Source organism: Macrobrachium nipponense, chromosome 14, assembly GCF_015104395.2.
Source record: "Macrobrachium nipponense isolate FS-2020 chromosome 14, ASM1510439v2, whole genome shotgun sequence".
Lineage (NCBI taxonomy): Eukaryota > Metazoa > Arthropoda > Malacostraca > Decapoda > Palaemonidae > Macrobrachium > Macrobrachium nipponense.
In genome coordinates, this window is record NC_087207.1 from 62,140,184 (window position 1) to 62,155,898 (window position 15,715).

At 36.9% G+C, this 15,715-nt stretch overlaps 1 protein-coding gene across 2 annotated transcripts in view; it reads right to left on the reverse strand.

Moving 5' to 3' along the window:
- The window catches only part of LOC135226553 (eukaryotic translation initiation factor 2-alpha kinase 1-like), a 63,631-nt gene that overhangs the window by 11,004 nt on the left and 36,912 nt on the right, over positions 1-15,715 (reverse strand). The window contains exon 3 of one of the 2 annotated variants that reach the window (XM_064266220.1): positions 10,359-11,022. In XM_064266220.1, coding sequence (XP_064122290.1) covers positions 10,359-11,022 — 664 coding nt within the window. Of the gene's footprint in view, positions 1-10,358; positions 11,026-15,715 lie in introns of both variants that reach the window. The other variant, XM_064266218.1, reaches the window with a different exon arrangement.

A 15,715-nucleotide genomic window follows, 5' to 3' on the forward strand; every position in this document is an offset into this window, starting at 1 on the left:
CTGTCTACAAAACAGCTTTAGCTCCCCTTTTCCCTCCAATGACAAACCAAACACATCCTTAATTTGGCTATAAATAGGGCAAACACAAATTTCTTCATAGGGTTTTAGTTATTCTAAGACAGCAAAAGCCATCTCATTTTATCAAATCACCAGAGGGCAAAAAAAATGCATCTGCAGTTGAGACACAATACATAACAATTGTCACAAACAAAAGTTTGTAGGTCTAATAACTAAGAGACATCTAAACATGAAAACTCACATAACATATATGACAGGTAAGTCCAAGGATGTTTTAAATATGAGAATATTTCATGCAACCTGGAGCACTCACAAGTCAACAATATTTCTACTACACGAAACAGCTGTATTACCAGTAAAGATACCTGACTCGACATTAAAACCTAATGGAGAATCTATTCATAATGCAGGACAGAAGCTGCAATGGTTTTTTGCAATAATCCCTCAAGGACACACTTCATTACAAGTATAAAGCAGTGAACATAGTGTCTTTCCACTGCACTGTGAACTGATAAAGCTACCAGATGGGAACAACAACAAACACACAGATGAGACGGGATACAAATACCCAGGGATAATGAAGGACATGATAGAAAAGAATATAAGCAGACTAACGGCGATACTCAAGTCAAAACTCAATGGCGGAAATATGATAAAAGCCATACACATGGGCAGTACCAGTAATCAGATATAGTGCAGGAGTAGTGGAATGGACAAAGGCAGAACTCCACAGCATAGACCAGAAAACTGGGAAACATTACAATGTACAAAGCACTACACCCAAGAGCATATACAGAAAGACTATACATTACATAAAAGGAAGGAGGGAGAGGACTACTAAGTCTAGAGGACTGTGTCAACATCGAGAACAGAGAACTGGGGCAATAACTGAAAACCAGTGAAGACGAGTGGCTCAAGAGTGCATAGGAAGAAGGACTGATAAAAGTAGATGAAGACCCAGAAATATACAGCGACAGGAGAATGACAAACAGAACAGAGGAATGGCACAACAAACCAATGCACAGACAATACATGAAACAGACTAAAGAAATGGCCAGCAATAAAACATGGCATTGGCTATGGAGGTGAGAGCTCAAGAAAGAAACAAAAGGAATAACAGCGGCACAAGATCAGGCCCTAAAAACCAGATATGTTCAAAGAGCGATAGATGGAAATAAGTTAAGTTAAATATATCTTAGTTTTACCAGACCACTGAGCTCCTAGGGCTGGCCCGAAGGATTAGATACTTTTATGTGACTAGGAACCAATTGGTTACCTAGCACGGGACCTACAGCTTATTGTGGGATCCGAACCACATTGTATCGAGAAATGAATTTATATCACCAGAAATAAATTCCTCTGGTTCCGCGTTGGCCGAGCCGAGAATCGAACTTCGGACCACCGGATTGGTAGCAGTGCGCGAAATGCACTCGGCCAACGTGGAACTTGATAGATGGAAATATGTCAGCCATGCAGGAAGTGCAATACGAAAAACGAGACCATAAACCACATAGCAAGTGAATGCCCAGCACTTGCACAGAACCAGTACAAAAAGAGACATGATTCAGTGGCAAAAGTCCTTCACTGAAGTCTGTGCAAGAAACACCAGCTACCTTGCAGTAATAAGTGGTACAAGCACCAACCTGAAAGTGTGATAGAAAATTATCAGGCAAAGATCCTCTGGGACTATGGTATCAGAACAAATAGGGTGATACGTGCAAATAGACCAAAAATGGCATTGATTGACAAAATCAAGAGGAAAGTATCCCTCACTGATGTCGCAATACCGTGGGACACTAGAGTTAAAGAGAAAGGAAGGGAAAAAATAGATAAGTATCAATACCTGAAAATAGAAATATGAAGGATATGGGATATGCCAGTGGAGATTGTTCCCATAATCATAGGAACACTAGGCACAAGTCTAAGATCCCTGAAAAGGAATCTGGAAAAACTAGAGGCTGAAGTAGCTCCCGGACTCATGCAGAAGAGTGTGGTCCTAGCAACAGCGCACATAGTAAGAAAAGTGATGGACTCCTAAGGAGGCAGGATGCAACCTGGAACCCCACACTATAAATACCACCCAGTCAAATTGGAGGATTGTGAAAGACAAAAAAAAATAAAATAAAATAAAATAAAATAATTCATCTAGATCAAACAACTATTAATAAGAGGATTTCAAATCCACCGGTACTGGACCTTCTATGCCTTGGACTTTCCATAAGCTCCAAAGTTATATGTGTATTATATAACCTAAATATGTATATACATCATAAACAACTATTACTAGTACACATATGTAAAGATTCATGTAATATAATTTTCACTCATGACACTGAAACTCGACAGACTTACAATTTGCTGCTGTATCAAATAATATCTGCTTCCACGCAGAACTGTGAGTGATAAATTCAGTATCTAAAGTTGTAAAAAATATGCTACCAAATAAAATTTTTAATTTTTTGCAAATCTTTGTGATGTGAAATCTCTGGTCATGTGGTCACATAAAGGAAAAATGATAAATTTTCTACGACAATTTGTATTTTTCATAGCTACAAATCTGAGGTCTTAACAATAGGATAATTTCTAGCGCCTAGCTGGATCCGGTTAAAACGCAGATTAAAGCAAGGAATCTTGTGAGATCTGGCAACGCGTGCGTATATTGGGTGAAGAATGGTCAAAGGCCACGCATCTACGCCACCATGTCAAGTCTTTCCCAACTCGGATGTCTTAACAAACTGAGTGGCAGCTAGAGGTTGGGCAGTATAATGTTAAGACCTCAGGTTTATAGCTATGAAAAATACAAATTGTCTTAGACAATTTGTCATTTGTTCATAAGCGAACAAACCTTTGGTCTTAACAATAGGATAGACTCATACTTGGAGGGAGGTACAAGACATCTGAAATCTGCTGGGGGCCTACCCACTAGTCCAGCTCCAGAAGAAATGACTTCTGGAGAGGGACTGAAGACCATTGAGAAGCTAGATAAATTGATATCTAACCACTCAGACCCTGAGTGACGTACAATGATACATGGGAGAATCATTGTATAGGGAACCAAAGAGAAACTTTGACTGTCCAATAGCAAACTAATACACCAAGGTTTGTTACCACTCCCAACTCCTCCTTGCCAAGGAGTGGAGCATATGCTACCGAATAGAGGGTTTGATATTTGTATATTAAGTGACCACACTATCAGTATGACTACCTCACTCACCTGTATCAGACCAGTCTAGCAAATGACGTGTCTATTCCTTAACCTGGGCGAAGGAAGAAGGAAAGGTACAACAGAAAGAAGGAGACCAGCCAACTCACTCAGTCTCTCATCCACACAATCCTCTTAGGTAAAATACAAAAGTGCCCTGTTAAGGGCAACTATGAGTTACACAACCTGTTGGGCAGCCACCACAGGACCCAAGGAAAACGTGTCCGTAGATCTGTGGGCAACATCCTTAAGATAAAAAGAGGTGAATGTGGACTGGCGTAACCAAGTACCAGCGCTCAGCACTCTACGTACAGCCAAGTTCTTTTTGAAATTAAGAGAGGGACCAGTACCCCTAATGTCATGTGCTCTAGCCTGCACAGACGTGGTGGCAGAATCATCAAGAGACAAGTATGTCCTGTGCTAACAAAAAGTCTGCGGCAGCCTGGTCTAAGGTGCAGAGTCCTTATAAGACAGCAACACAGGGCCTGGACAGGGCACAACAATAGCTCTTGAGCATCACCACCCACAAAGTCATGCATTGATGGAATGGAAAATGAAGTGAACTTGTCATCGTCCACAGAGGGATTTTGGGTCTTGGCCACGAATTCCGGGACAAATTCAAAGGACAATGAAGGGTAAGGGGGATCTCTTTGACCTCTTGTTCACTGTATTTTCTATATCTATGTTAAATTTTTCTAATACGTAATTGTATAACATTATTATTGTCATTAGATTAGATTATAAAATTTTGGCATATAGCCAAGCACCGGAGCCGAGGGGGCATTCAGCGCATATATTATTGTCATCCTTCTGTATTATTGACTATGTCTGTTTGAATTTGGCTTATGTTTCTTCACTATTTAGCACTGTTATCTTGATAGAAATTATTTCTAACTCGCCGATCATTTTGACTTTTACATGTACTTTTAACAATGATCCTTTTCTTATCTAACTCAGAAAAGATGAGTCCAATTATAACTAAGATTATGATGAGCCTCATTTTGGATCTGTAAAAATAGACTTATCAGAATCTCTATATAAGGTTCACTTATATTCTCAGTCCAACACCAATCTAACAATTTACACATTCAATTATCTAACTCCATTGGTTTCTGAGATTATATCGATTATTTGTCAGCAACTCATTCAACAGCTTTCTCTTGTCTTATGTTATTTATAAATTCAGTGGACCATGGGTCTGTTTTTATGACTTTTAGATGATGGACTACTTTTTCCTTTAAATCATTTTTCATGAATTACTCTAAACGTATTTGTTTAATTTCAGCAATTCTATAACTATATGGTCCAGTGAACTTAGGAGAAACGTTTACATTTGGTCTTTCTTGAATGTGCCTTTGTAAATATATTTGGGTAGCCACTGTATTGTCTGGTTTGATGGCCTTTTTATTGTAATATTTGGCATGAGTCTCATGGACCTCTTTTAGCTTAGCCCTTGTTTTCATGATTGTCTCATAAGTAAGTCTCATTTTCCATGCAACATAATCATCATAGGCATAAGTATATTTGGATGGTGTTGCATCATTTAGTAATGTGTTAGGTGGTCTCTTTTGATAACCATATAGCACATAACGTGGAGATTCTCCTATTGTCTCATTTACAGTATTATTCAACGTGAACTGTATGTCTCCCAGTGCTAAGTCTGAATCTTCTGTTTGCGGACTCACTAAAGTTTTCAGGATATCCTTTATTTTATGATTAGCTCATTTTACTGCTCCATTAGAACTTGGTATATAAGTGGTTATTTGACATTTATTTATTTCATAAAATTCACATAGTATTTTCTTTAAAAGATCACTAGTGAATTCAGTCGCATTATCAGAAAGAAAAACTTGTGGACATGAATGTCTTGTGATAATTCTAGATTTAAGAGCTTCTGCTACTGTAACTGCATCTCTGTTTTTTACTGGTATTATTTCTACATATTGTGTTAGATAGTCTAAGAAGACTAATATTTGCTTATTTCCTCTAATAGTACTGGGAAATGGACATAAAAAGTCCAAGTTACTACTTGGAATGGATTTAATTCTGATGGATATTTTTCAAGTGACACTTTTAAGATTTACGTTACCTTTGTGTTTATTACAAACTATACAGTTTTGTACAAAGTTCTTGACATCTTCACTGCAATTTGGCCAAAAATAATTTGTGGTTATGATTCTTGTTGTCTTTTGAATTCCTGGATGTTCTGCTAACTTATATGAGTGTGTTAGTTCTAAAACTTCTCTGGTTAGTCTTTTTGGGATGTATAATTGAGAACAACCATTTTTCTCTGTTGACCTTATATACAACAATCCATTTATTAATTGAAAATCAGGTTTTAAGGATTCATCTAGTAATAACTGTCCTACTATTTGTCTGATTTCTGCATCTCTTTCTTGTTGTATTTTTACTCTTTCTAAATCTAAATCTACTACTTGACAACTAAAACCAAAGGTATTAGTTGTATTGCATTTCTCTATTTCTTCTTGAGATTTGGATAATGCATCTACCAAAGTGTTAAATTTTCCTGCAATATATCTGAATTCTGGGGCAAATTCTAATACGTACGCTAATAAACCATCTATTGAATTTCATGTTATTGGTGAAGGCTCTTTATTTAAACAAGTCACAAATGGGTTTGTGATCAGTAAGCACATTAATTTCATGACCCAAAAGTATGTTTTATCACATCATCATGATTCATATACATGCCTTAAGCTACAATGATAGCCTTGTGGGTAAAACACCATCACTGTACATCCTGAATTCTTGATTCTGTGGTTCGAGCCCATGAGCCAACAAATTTCTTAACTAAAAAATTCCTCTTTGGTTAACATATATGAAAACATTAATTCTGAGGTAGAGTGAATTAGTTATTAACCCTCTTACGCCGACTGGACGTATTTTACGTCGACATTTTTTGTCTCCCGTGTGCCAACTGGACGTATTTTACGTCGACTTACAAAAGTTTATTTTAAAATTCGCGAAAAAATACTTATAGGCCTACCAGCCGAAAACTCTTGAATCACGCGCCTTGGGGGATGCTGGGAGTTCACGGATCAAGGTGTTGTTTTGTTTACAATCGTTACCCAGGCGCGCAAGCGCGAATTTCTTTCTTCCCACACTAAAAAGTATCTGTGACACATCTCGGAAATTATTTCGTCACTTTGACATAATTTTTGTACCATTGTAAATTAGCCGTTACATGGAGTATTAGATATGAAAATGTGCGCATTTTTATGTAGAATACAACAAAAAAATACTCATGATTGTAGCTTTTATCAGTTTTGAGATATTTTCATATAAATAACGATAAGTGCCTAAATTTCAACCTTCGGTCAACTTTGACTCTACCAAAATGGTCGAAAAACGTAATTGTAAGCTAAAACTCTTATATTTTAGTAATATTCAATCATTTACCTTAATTTTGAAACTAATTGGAAGTCTCTAGCACAATATTTCGATTTATGGTGAATTTATGAAAAAACTTTTTCCTTACATCCGCGCGGTAACTCTTCCGAAAAAAATCATACATGCGATTGTGGTAATGTTTGCACCATTTTAAATTAGCCGTTACATAAAGTTTTATATATGGAAATGTGCGCAATTTCATGCACAATACAACTAAAAAAACAACCCATGGTTGTAGCTTTTATATCAATTTTGATGAATTTTACATGGTATAAAAAATGATAAAGTGAACACATGTTTTCAACCTTCGGTTCAACTTTGACTCTACCGAAATGGTCGAAACAAAAACGCAATTGTAAGCATAAAACGCTTATTAATTCTAGTAATATTCAAGCATTTACCTTCATTTTGCAACAAATTGGAAGTCTCAAGCACATATTTTCGATTTATGTGTGAATTTATAAAAAAATTACATTTTCTTTACGTCCGCGCGGTAACTCTTTCGAAAAAATCATACGTGCGATTGGTTGGTGGGTATGTTTGCACCATTTTAAATTAGCCGTTACATAAAGTTTTATATATGAAAATGTGCGCAATTTCATGTATAATACAACGAAAAATAGTTGAAGGTTGTAGCTTTTCTCATTTTTGAAAGATTTGCATATACATCACGATAATATGAAAAAACAAAAAAAAACCACGTTCGGTCAAATTTGACTCTACCGAAATGGTCGAAAAATGCAATTGTAAGATAAAACTCTTAGAGTCTAATAATATTCAGTCATTTATCTTCATCGTGAAACAAATTCGAAGTCTCTAGCACAATATTTAAATTTATGGTGAATTTAAAAAAAAACTTTCCTTCCTCCCGCCGCGCGCGGATTCTCCGCCACAAATCTCCGAAATGCGTAAGTCCCATTCTCGGAATATTTGCTCCGTTTCATATTAGGCATTTCATATAGTTTTATATATGAAAATGTGCGCAATGTCATGTAGAATAAAAACGAAAAATATTTGAAAGTTGTAGCTTTTCTAATTTCCGAAATAATTGCATATATATATATATAAAAAAAAATTCGACATTCGGTCAACTTTAACTCGTCAGATATGGTCAAAAAAACTGCATTTGTAAGCTAATATTCTTACAGTATAGTAATATTCAATCATTTGTCTTCATTTTGAAAGAAATTGGAAGTCTCTAGGACAATATTTATATTTATGGTGAATTTTTGAAAAAAATATTTGTTTACGTCCGCGCGTTACGAATTCATGCATTATTTTGTGATAATATTTTCTCTGTGTTGCTTTTATCGTTTTACAATGTGTTATATACCAAAATGATTGCAATTTAGTGTACATTACAACGAAAAAAAAAGTAACTTGTTGTCTTTAACCGTTTTGCGCACAGCGCGATTTAAATACAATTATATATGAAATTTTGTTTTTGCGCTATCATATATCGCATTATTTATATATGATAATGATAATTTTTTTCATTTCTGATTGTTGCATACTAAACTTCAGGCAATGACAAAAAAAGGAGCCAAAAATGAACTCTTAATCTTAAAAACTAAGCGCGCTGTGATTTTTTGAAAAAAATATTTTTTCCGCTTCCGCGCTCACTCTGAAACGTCTCCGGCACACGGGAGACATTTTTTTTTTACTGCTTCGGCGTTTAAGGGTTAATGTATGTTAATTACCTATGGCCTGCATAATGAAAACAAATGCTAAAATTAGGAATATCTAATTTTGCACGGTTTATATGTGTACAGAGTTAATCAGCCATATTGGTGTAAATTCACGACTGCCACGTGTCTGTCTGTCATCGATCGGTCGCTGAATGGCATGAAGGAGACCCTGAATGCCTGCTGGAGTAAGTTGTGGCAGGACTGTGTCCATAATTACACGGGCACTTCTCCTCAGGAAATCCAGCATTCGGCCATTAATAAGGCGAAAATTCTTGGTGGTGAGGGGGGATTTGATGATAACACCGAGGAAGAAGTCAGCACCCTCATTGATGCCCACTCTGACCCCCTGACAGATCAGGACTTAGAATAGCTGACGATGTCTGCTAGTGAGGAAGAAGACACTCAAGATTCAGGAGAGAAACAGGAGGAGGAGGGGGCCTGACTTTGGAACGCCTGTCCCAAGTTAAACAAATGATAAACGACCTACAGGAGTTTGTTGCAACATGGGATCCTTACATGGAATGCTCCTTGAGGTTTTCCAATATTCTTGATACAGCATTGGAGACCTATAATCAAGCCCTCACCACCATGAAGAAGCAACGGCAGCAGCTGCCAATCACAATGCTCATCACATGTATGAAGAAGGACCCTCCAAAGCCTCCCGAATCGCCTGAGTCAGTGCTTCCCAAAGCGCCTCCTGAAGGTGAAGAGGCGCCCTCAGAGGATATGTAACTCCTCTGCTTAGCTGTGCATGCATAGCCAAAACAAAAGAAGCTTAAGACGCTTAGTCATCCAAAGATGGCGGTGTATCCTTTCTCTTGTACTGAACCTTCTCATTAAACTTTTTCCATGGTTCCACTGACCAACAACGACAAACTGAACATGGATTAGTAACTGTACATACGTTTTCTCTGTACCTACTGCATGTTTAATGGGGATCCGTAGACACCAAAGTTAAAAATCTCGAACAAGGAAATCCACTCACTCCATGGCATTTCCTTTGTTTCTTGCGGGATCCCGAAGGAAATTTTCATTGGGGAGGCAAAATTCTCCCTGATCTCTCAACTTATACAAACCTACAAGATCACACACACTGAGCACACCCAGAGTAAAGATAGAAAAGAAACGATAGGAAAACAGGCAAACTAAACCAGCTCTAAAGAGATGGAGAGTAATCACGTTCTCTCTTAAAGGTGGTAAGGAAGTAACTGACGTGTTAACGGGATGCTCAAGGCATTGTGGGAGCTCCAAAATACCCTGTGATCAAGTACAGAAGCCAATAGTCCCTGGATCACACAAGTTTCTCACTAATTTTACCGGATTTCCAGCTGGTGGTAGAAGATTATCCTAATGTTTAGACCGAAGGTTTGTTTTGTACATGTACAATTTATGTTATAACACCATCAACTGATTTTTGGGTATCTCACTTCAACTGCCTCATGATGGATGCATCCACTTCCTTCATCGTGAAAAATCTTGCTTTGTAAATTTCACATTCAAAACTTTTAAAAGTTAGAAGAGCATATTACTATCAAATATTTTGTGAACAAGAAAATTCTTTTCATTATTTTTGTTTCCAAAGAAGCCTGATCTCCTATATAATAAAACCAAGAAAGTATGCAACCAAATATGACAAAGTTGGATTTCATGGAAAATTATTTGAAAAGAAAATTTATCCTTCACGAGCCTAAGACTAATGTCTAAAACTGTCAAATACAAACATACATCCATAACAGTATGTATTGAAATAGAAAGATGCAAAAGTATTCAAGGAAATAGGGAGGGAAGCTGCTACATGTGGGGATATACAGTGACTGAATCCTACATAACTGACATTCACTGCAGTACTGAATTTCATATGGGTTCTGAACAAGCTTGAGATTTACCTAATGTTTCTGCAAATACCTGTATAACATGCACTTTGAAAGATCAGATTTTTCATTGGATAACTTTCATACCTCTACAAAACAAAACAAAAAATTAAAATAAGAGATTAGAAACATGTGATACTACATGTGTGGGTAGTCCAGAATACAAACCTTTAAATCCCTATGAATTATCTTCTTGGAGTGTATATACTGCACTGCTTCTAATATCTGTTTGAAAACTTCTATGCATACTTCCAAGTCAACAGAATCAAGTGGGTTACCCGTAACTTCTTCAGCATTGCGTCTTGAGATCCAGTTTGCTAATGTATCACCACACAGTCCCATTTGAATGAAAAGTGCCACATGAGTCTCCCTAGCATGTTTTCTATGTAATACAAGGGAATTTTTAAATTGAGATGTGATGCCAGAAGAGACTGAAGTGGAAAAACTCTCATCATACACATCTTTTCCTTTGTCATTAGCCATTGAGACATTAAACGAAAACCCATTAGTATTTACACTGGTGCTGGGATCAGAGTTGAAATCATTCACTGAATTTTTTGAATGAAAGAAAAATGAAGATTTCTTCTCACTAACAGATTTGAAAGAGTTTTCGATCTTGATACTATAATTATCTAATATTTCTTCTTTCTTCTGCATAACTGTACATTTACTTTCATAAAATGTATACTCTGGAATATCAGTGCTCTCTCCTGCCTTAGTAATTAAACTGGGCAAACTATCTTTTTCTTTATAAGATGTGTTTAGTTTTGGACTGGAAGTATCTTCAAATACAATGCCACCTGACGACTCTTCAATTTCTTGATGTTCAGAACTACTGAAAGTCAGATGAAAATTATTGTTAATGATGAAAGGCAGAAGAAAACTATTGTTAATGATAAAGCTAATAAAAACATGAAGCAAAATATTGTTAGAATCCTTCATGCAAACACAATTTACCCAACAATAGTAAAGTTACAGAAGAACATAATGGAAACGATGAAGGTAAGAGCATCATGCACTTATTAATCTAGATATAGACAGGATAGACTACGTATTCTTTCCTATACTTGTTAATATAGTACACTAACTGAACCTTACAATAATACTTTTAGTTTAATCAATTTTAAAAGGTGCAATACCCAATAGTTATAATGAAAGGATGTCACCCACCGAGCTTTTTTTGAACAGGTTGTAATGGTCATGTACTTGTAGCCAAGCTAGTGCATTTCAATTAAGTGTGCATTCCACTTTTCTCACAGATATACAAGGCTAGCATCATATAGTTTTCCATAGTTATTTTCTATGAGGAAGACTGAAAGATTACCTAATCAACTGCAACCTGCGTAATCTGCTTTTTGCCTGTGGGGTCAGCAAACACCCTCTACCACAAACACAGCCCTTGCAGGCATAAAGATAATTTGGGTGGTAGTTGGACATGAATGAAGTATGCAATTCGACACGCTCTTGGCGGTGATGTGAATGGGTTTAAACTAGCCTATTGAGTTCATGGATTCAATAAGTGTGTGAGGGGGAAGAAAATGCATCTTCCCTATAGAACTTCATAGTGTTTTCCCCACCCCCCTAAGCAGACTTCACTTGTTGGACAACCCTTTGGTGGGTGGAGGGATATGACAATTGGTACCTCAACCAATTGGAGTGATGATGTGTCCCAAAAGGGAATTGCTTTTTGCAGTGTCACAAGCAGTGGAAATCTTTTCCTTGCGAAACAGCAATATCTCCAATGGGTTGAGGTGGCAATAGAGAGTGATCCTTGACTTGTCAAATCTCAACAAGCTCAATGTGTCCCCAGTACGTAGAGATAACAACTATTGCCCAACCATGTTTGTTCATTCTTCATGGGATCTGGACTATCTCTATCAATATTAAAGATGAATACTGGCAGATCCCAACTGACTTTCCCTTCTGACCCTTCCTAGGGTTCAGGAAAAGCAGACACATGCACAAGCAAGGTCACACCCATTGGCTTAAATATAAATCTAAAGATCTTAAAAAAATTGGTGATGATAGTTGTCTGAGAACTCAGACAATATGGAGTTCAACTGGTGACCTACCTAAACAATTGGCTAGTCTGGAGAACCAGCAAAGAGGAGTGCTATGAAAATATTGAGAATGTCCTGGATGAGAGAATGAGAAAATTGGCTAAAATTGATGTTATCAGCGAGGCTTCATGCCAAAAACACGGACAAAATAGCCTCAATAATGATGCTAATACAAAAATATTGTGTGACAAGGAAGACCTTACCCTACATATCTGTGAACCTTGAGAAGGCATTTGACAAGAGCAACAAGAGAAGCAATTAGTGAGTCATTAGAAAAATTGAGGGTGCTGGAAAAACTCATGGAGAGATGATGATAATGTAACATAAAATATCTATGGTGAAGATTCAATGTCAGACAAGTAGGGAAAGATATCATCACAAGTTCTTTGTGATTATATATATCAGTTTTACAAGTAAGAGTTGTTTAATTTTTATTTCTATTTTCTGTATTGGTGAAATGTGGTCGATGTTCAATATATGGGAGACGTGTTTGATTTTAGAAAATGTCTTGATGTATTTAAGTTGTAGTGTGACATCATAGAAGACAAGATGGTGGCGGCGTGTGGTGGAAAGGTAAATAATAACAGAGCATGCAGTAGAGGACACATGGAACTGGTGTTTGGTAGGGTAGGAGAGATCTCTCTGTCTTATAGAAGTTTGTGGGTTGTAAGTTATATTGTGGTATTGTTCAAAGTCGTAAGCTGGAGTATACCAAGACTGAAGGACGTGAACAGTGGATAGATTGCACATTTGTGTCACAAAGTAAAGATTAAGCTACAAAAATATTCAAACTACTATTAGCAGTAGTGTGGGCGATTAAAGATGGTTGGATCAGATAGTGAACAAAGGGAGATAGACGGAGAAGGGATTGTCTGAGATTTAGTGGGTTACAAGATGAGTTCAAAGCATGGAGAGGACAAGTTGAAGATTGGCTAGTGGTCTGTGGAGAAGAAGTAAAATATACGGGGATAGAGATAAGAATGTGCTTAAAAGCGAAAGCCCTAGATGTAGCCGAAGGAATAGATACAGATGAACTTAAGGGTCCAGAGCGTTCAAAGATAATCCTATCCAAACTTGATGAAGTTTATCTAAAATGACACGCTAATGGAGAATTTCAGAAAAATGAAAAATAATTTTAAAATAGGAGGAGAATCTAGTGAAAAGATGAGAGCCTTTTTATTTGATACATAAAGGCAGAATTGGAGTGTAACAGAACAATAGGGAAAAGCATGATTGAGGGAGAAGCTAAGGGTTTTCATGTATTGGAACAAGCAAATCTCAGAAAATCTAAAACAAATGGTATTAGCAGCTTGTGGTCAAGGAAAGTTAGAATACAAAACAGTGTCACAAATAATGAAAAGAATATTTGAGGGATTACGGAATAAAGAGGAACGGGAATGGTGGGGGGTCAGAAGGCAATGCGAATTCTGGGAGAGAGGAAAAACCAGAGATAACGGGGAAAATGGAACTGAGATAAGGGTGGAAGAAATCCTATAAACAAAGAAGAGAAAGTAACATTATGTGCAATATGCAAATTGGAATGGCACTGGGATATGGATTGTTCTCAGAACTTTCAAAATACATAGGAAGAAAGCAGAAACAAAGCAAGAAGAAAATATGCAGAAAACAGAAACTGGGCCAGAAGAAGAAGTTTATGTAGGAGAAGTTAGTAAAATAGACGAAGAATCTTGGGAAGTGGTTGATGATATAATTTTAGACACAGGATGTGTCTAAAATTGTATCATCGACAATGCACACATTGTCGTGGGTTTGAGTCAGGAAGAGTTGAGAATAATATACCAGGACAAAGTCTAATAACGTATTTAATTTTGGTGAGTCAAAAGGAGTACGTAATGGAAATACTAGTGATATTAAAAAATAAGAAGTTTTATTTGAAGACAGAAATTCTGCAGGGTGATATACCGCGGCTAATAGGTAAGAAAACCATGAGCAAAATGGGTACAACTATAAATTTGAAAGAAAATTGTGTTATAATAGAAGTATTAGGGGAAATGAAGGTAAAGTTGCGAGAAGACAAACAGGGTCATTTAAGATTATTCAGTAACAGGACCAATGGCTTTATGTGGCTTCCAACCACATCAAGTGTGAACTTCTATGACCCCTCAATGAAAAGGCCGAGAATCGAAATTGCGACCACCGAGGTGGCAAGCCATGATCAAACTGATTATGTCATTGAAGCGCTGGAGGAGGAAGGTAGAAGAATTATTATTGGAGGGTTGGAAGGGAAAGAGTCTGAGGGAAATCAATGGCACAATGATGACATTACATCTACAGTTTGGTCACAGAAGGCAAGATAAAATATGGAAGCTAACAGAGGGAGCACAATGGAGTGATGGTTTGATAGAGAGAGAAAAGGAGGAAATAAAAAGGTTACCATCGGACTTGATTGGAAATTGTGAGGTATGTAAAAGATGCAAAACAAACCCAGTTAAACCAGTAGTAGGATTTTTCTGGGAGAAAAACTTTTAATGAAGTTGTAACAATGGATGTGGGAGATAGAGAAAAACTTTTAATGAAGTTGTAACATTGGATGTGGGAGATAGAAGAGATAGTTGTTGGTAATGATAGATATGGCAATGAGGTAAATATTACAGCAATAAGGGAAAAAATGGAATCTGGGGAAATAAAGGAGGTGAGATGGATAAAAGGAAAGGATCAAATAGCTGATGTATTAACTACAGCAGGAGTTGCAGGATATAGATAATGTAGAGTAAAGAGGGTGGGGAATAAAGGAAATTAGAGGGGATTGGGTTAGGAAGCAGTTGGAGAGGAGAGAAAAAAAAGAGATAAGTGATTATAGTTATTCTAATTTTATTTTCTGTATTGGTGAAATTTAGTCGATGTTCAATGTATGGGAAACGTGTTTGATTTTTGAAATGTCTTGATGTATTTAAGCTGTGTTATGACATCATAGGATGTGACATTATAGAAGACGAGATGGCGGCGGTGTGTAGTGGAAAGGTAAACAATAACAGCGCGTGCAGTAGAAGACATGCGGAACTGGTGTTTGGTAGTGTAGGAGATGGGACCATAGCAGGTGATCAGGTGGTAGATTGCACATTTGTGTCACAAAGGAAAGATTAGGCTAGGAAAATATTCAACTTTGCTGTTATCAGGATAAATGGAGGAAGCTACATGAATAAGTTAACTAGTTTAAAATGGGTAATCCCTGGGAATGGCTGTATAAAGACACCTTAGTGTTAGATTTCCAAAGCCAAAAGTATTTAAGAACAAATGGGGAATACAAGGAGTGAAGAATTAGTATGTTGTGGCATAAATGCAGATCTTTATAACAAGTAAACATTTTTTAACTTGGGAACACACTGAGAATGTGCAGCAGGTAGCAAAATGGCAATACAAACCTAACAATGTAGATGAACTAGAAGAGGTTATAGGAAACACAGCGGACATGGGAATGGTGAATAAAAATTGAGACTGAAAGAT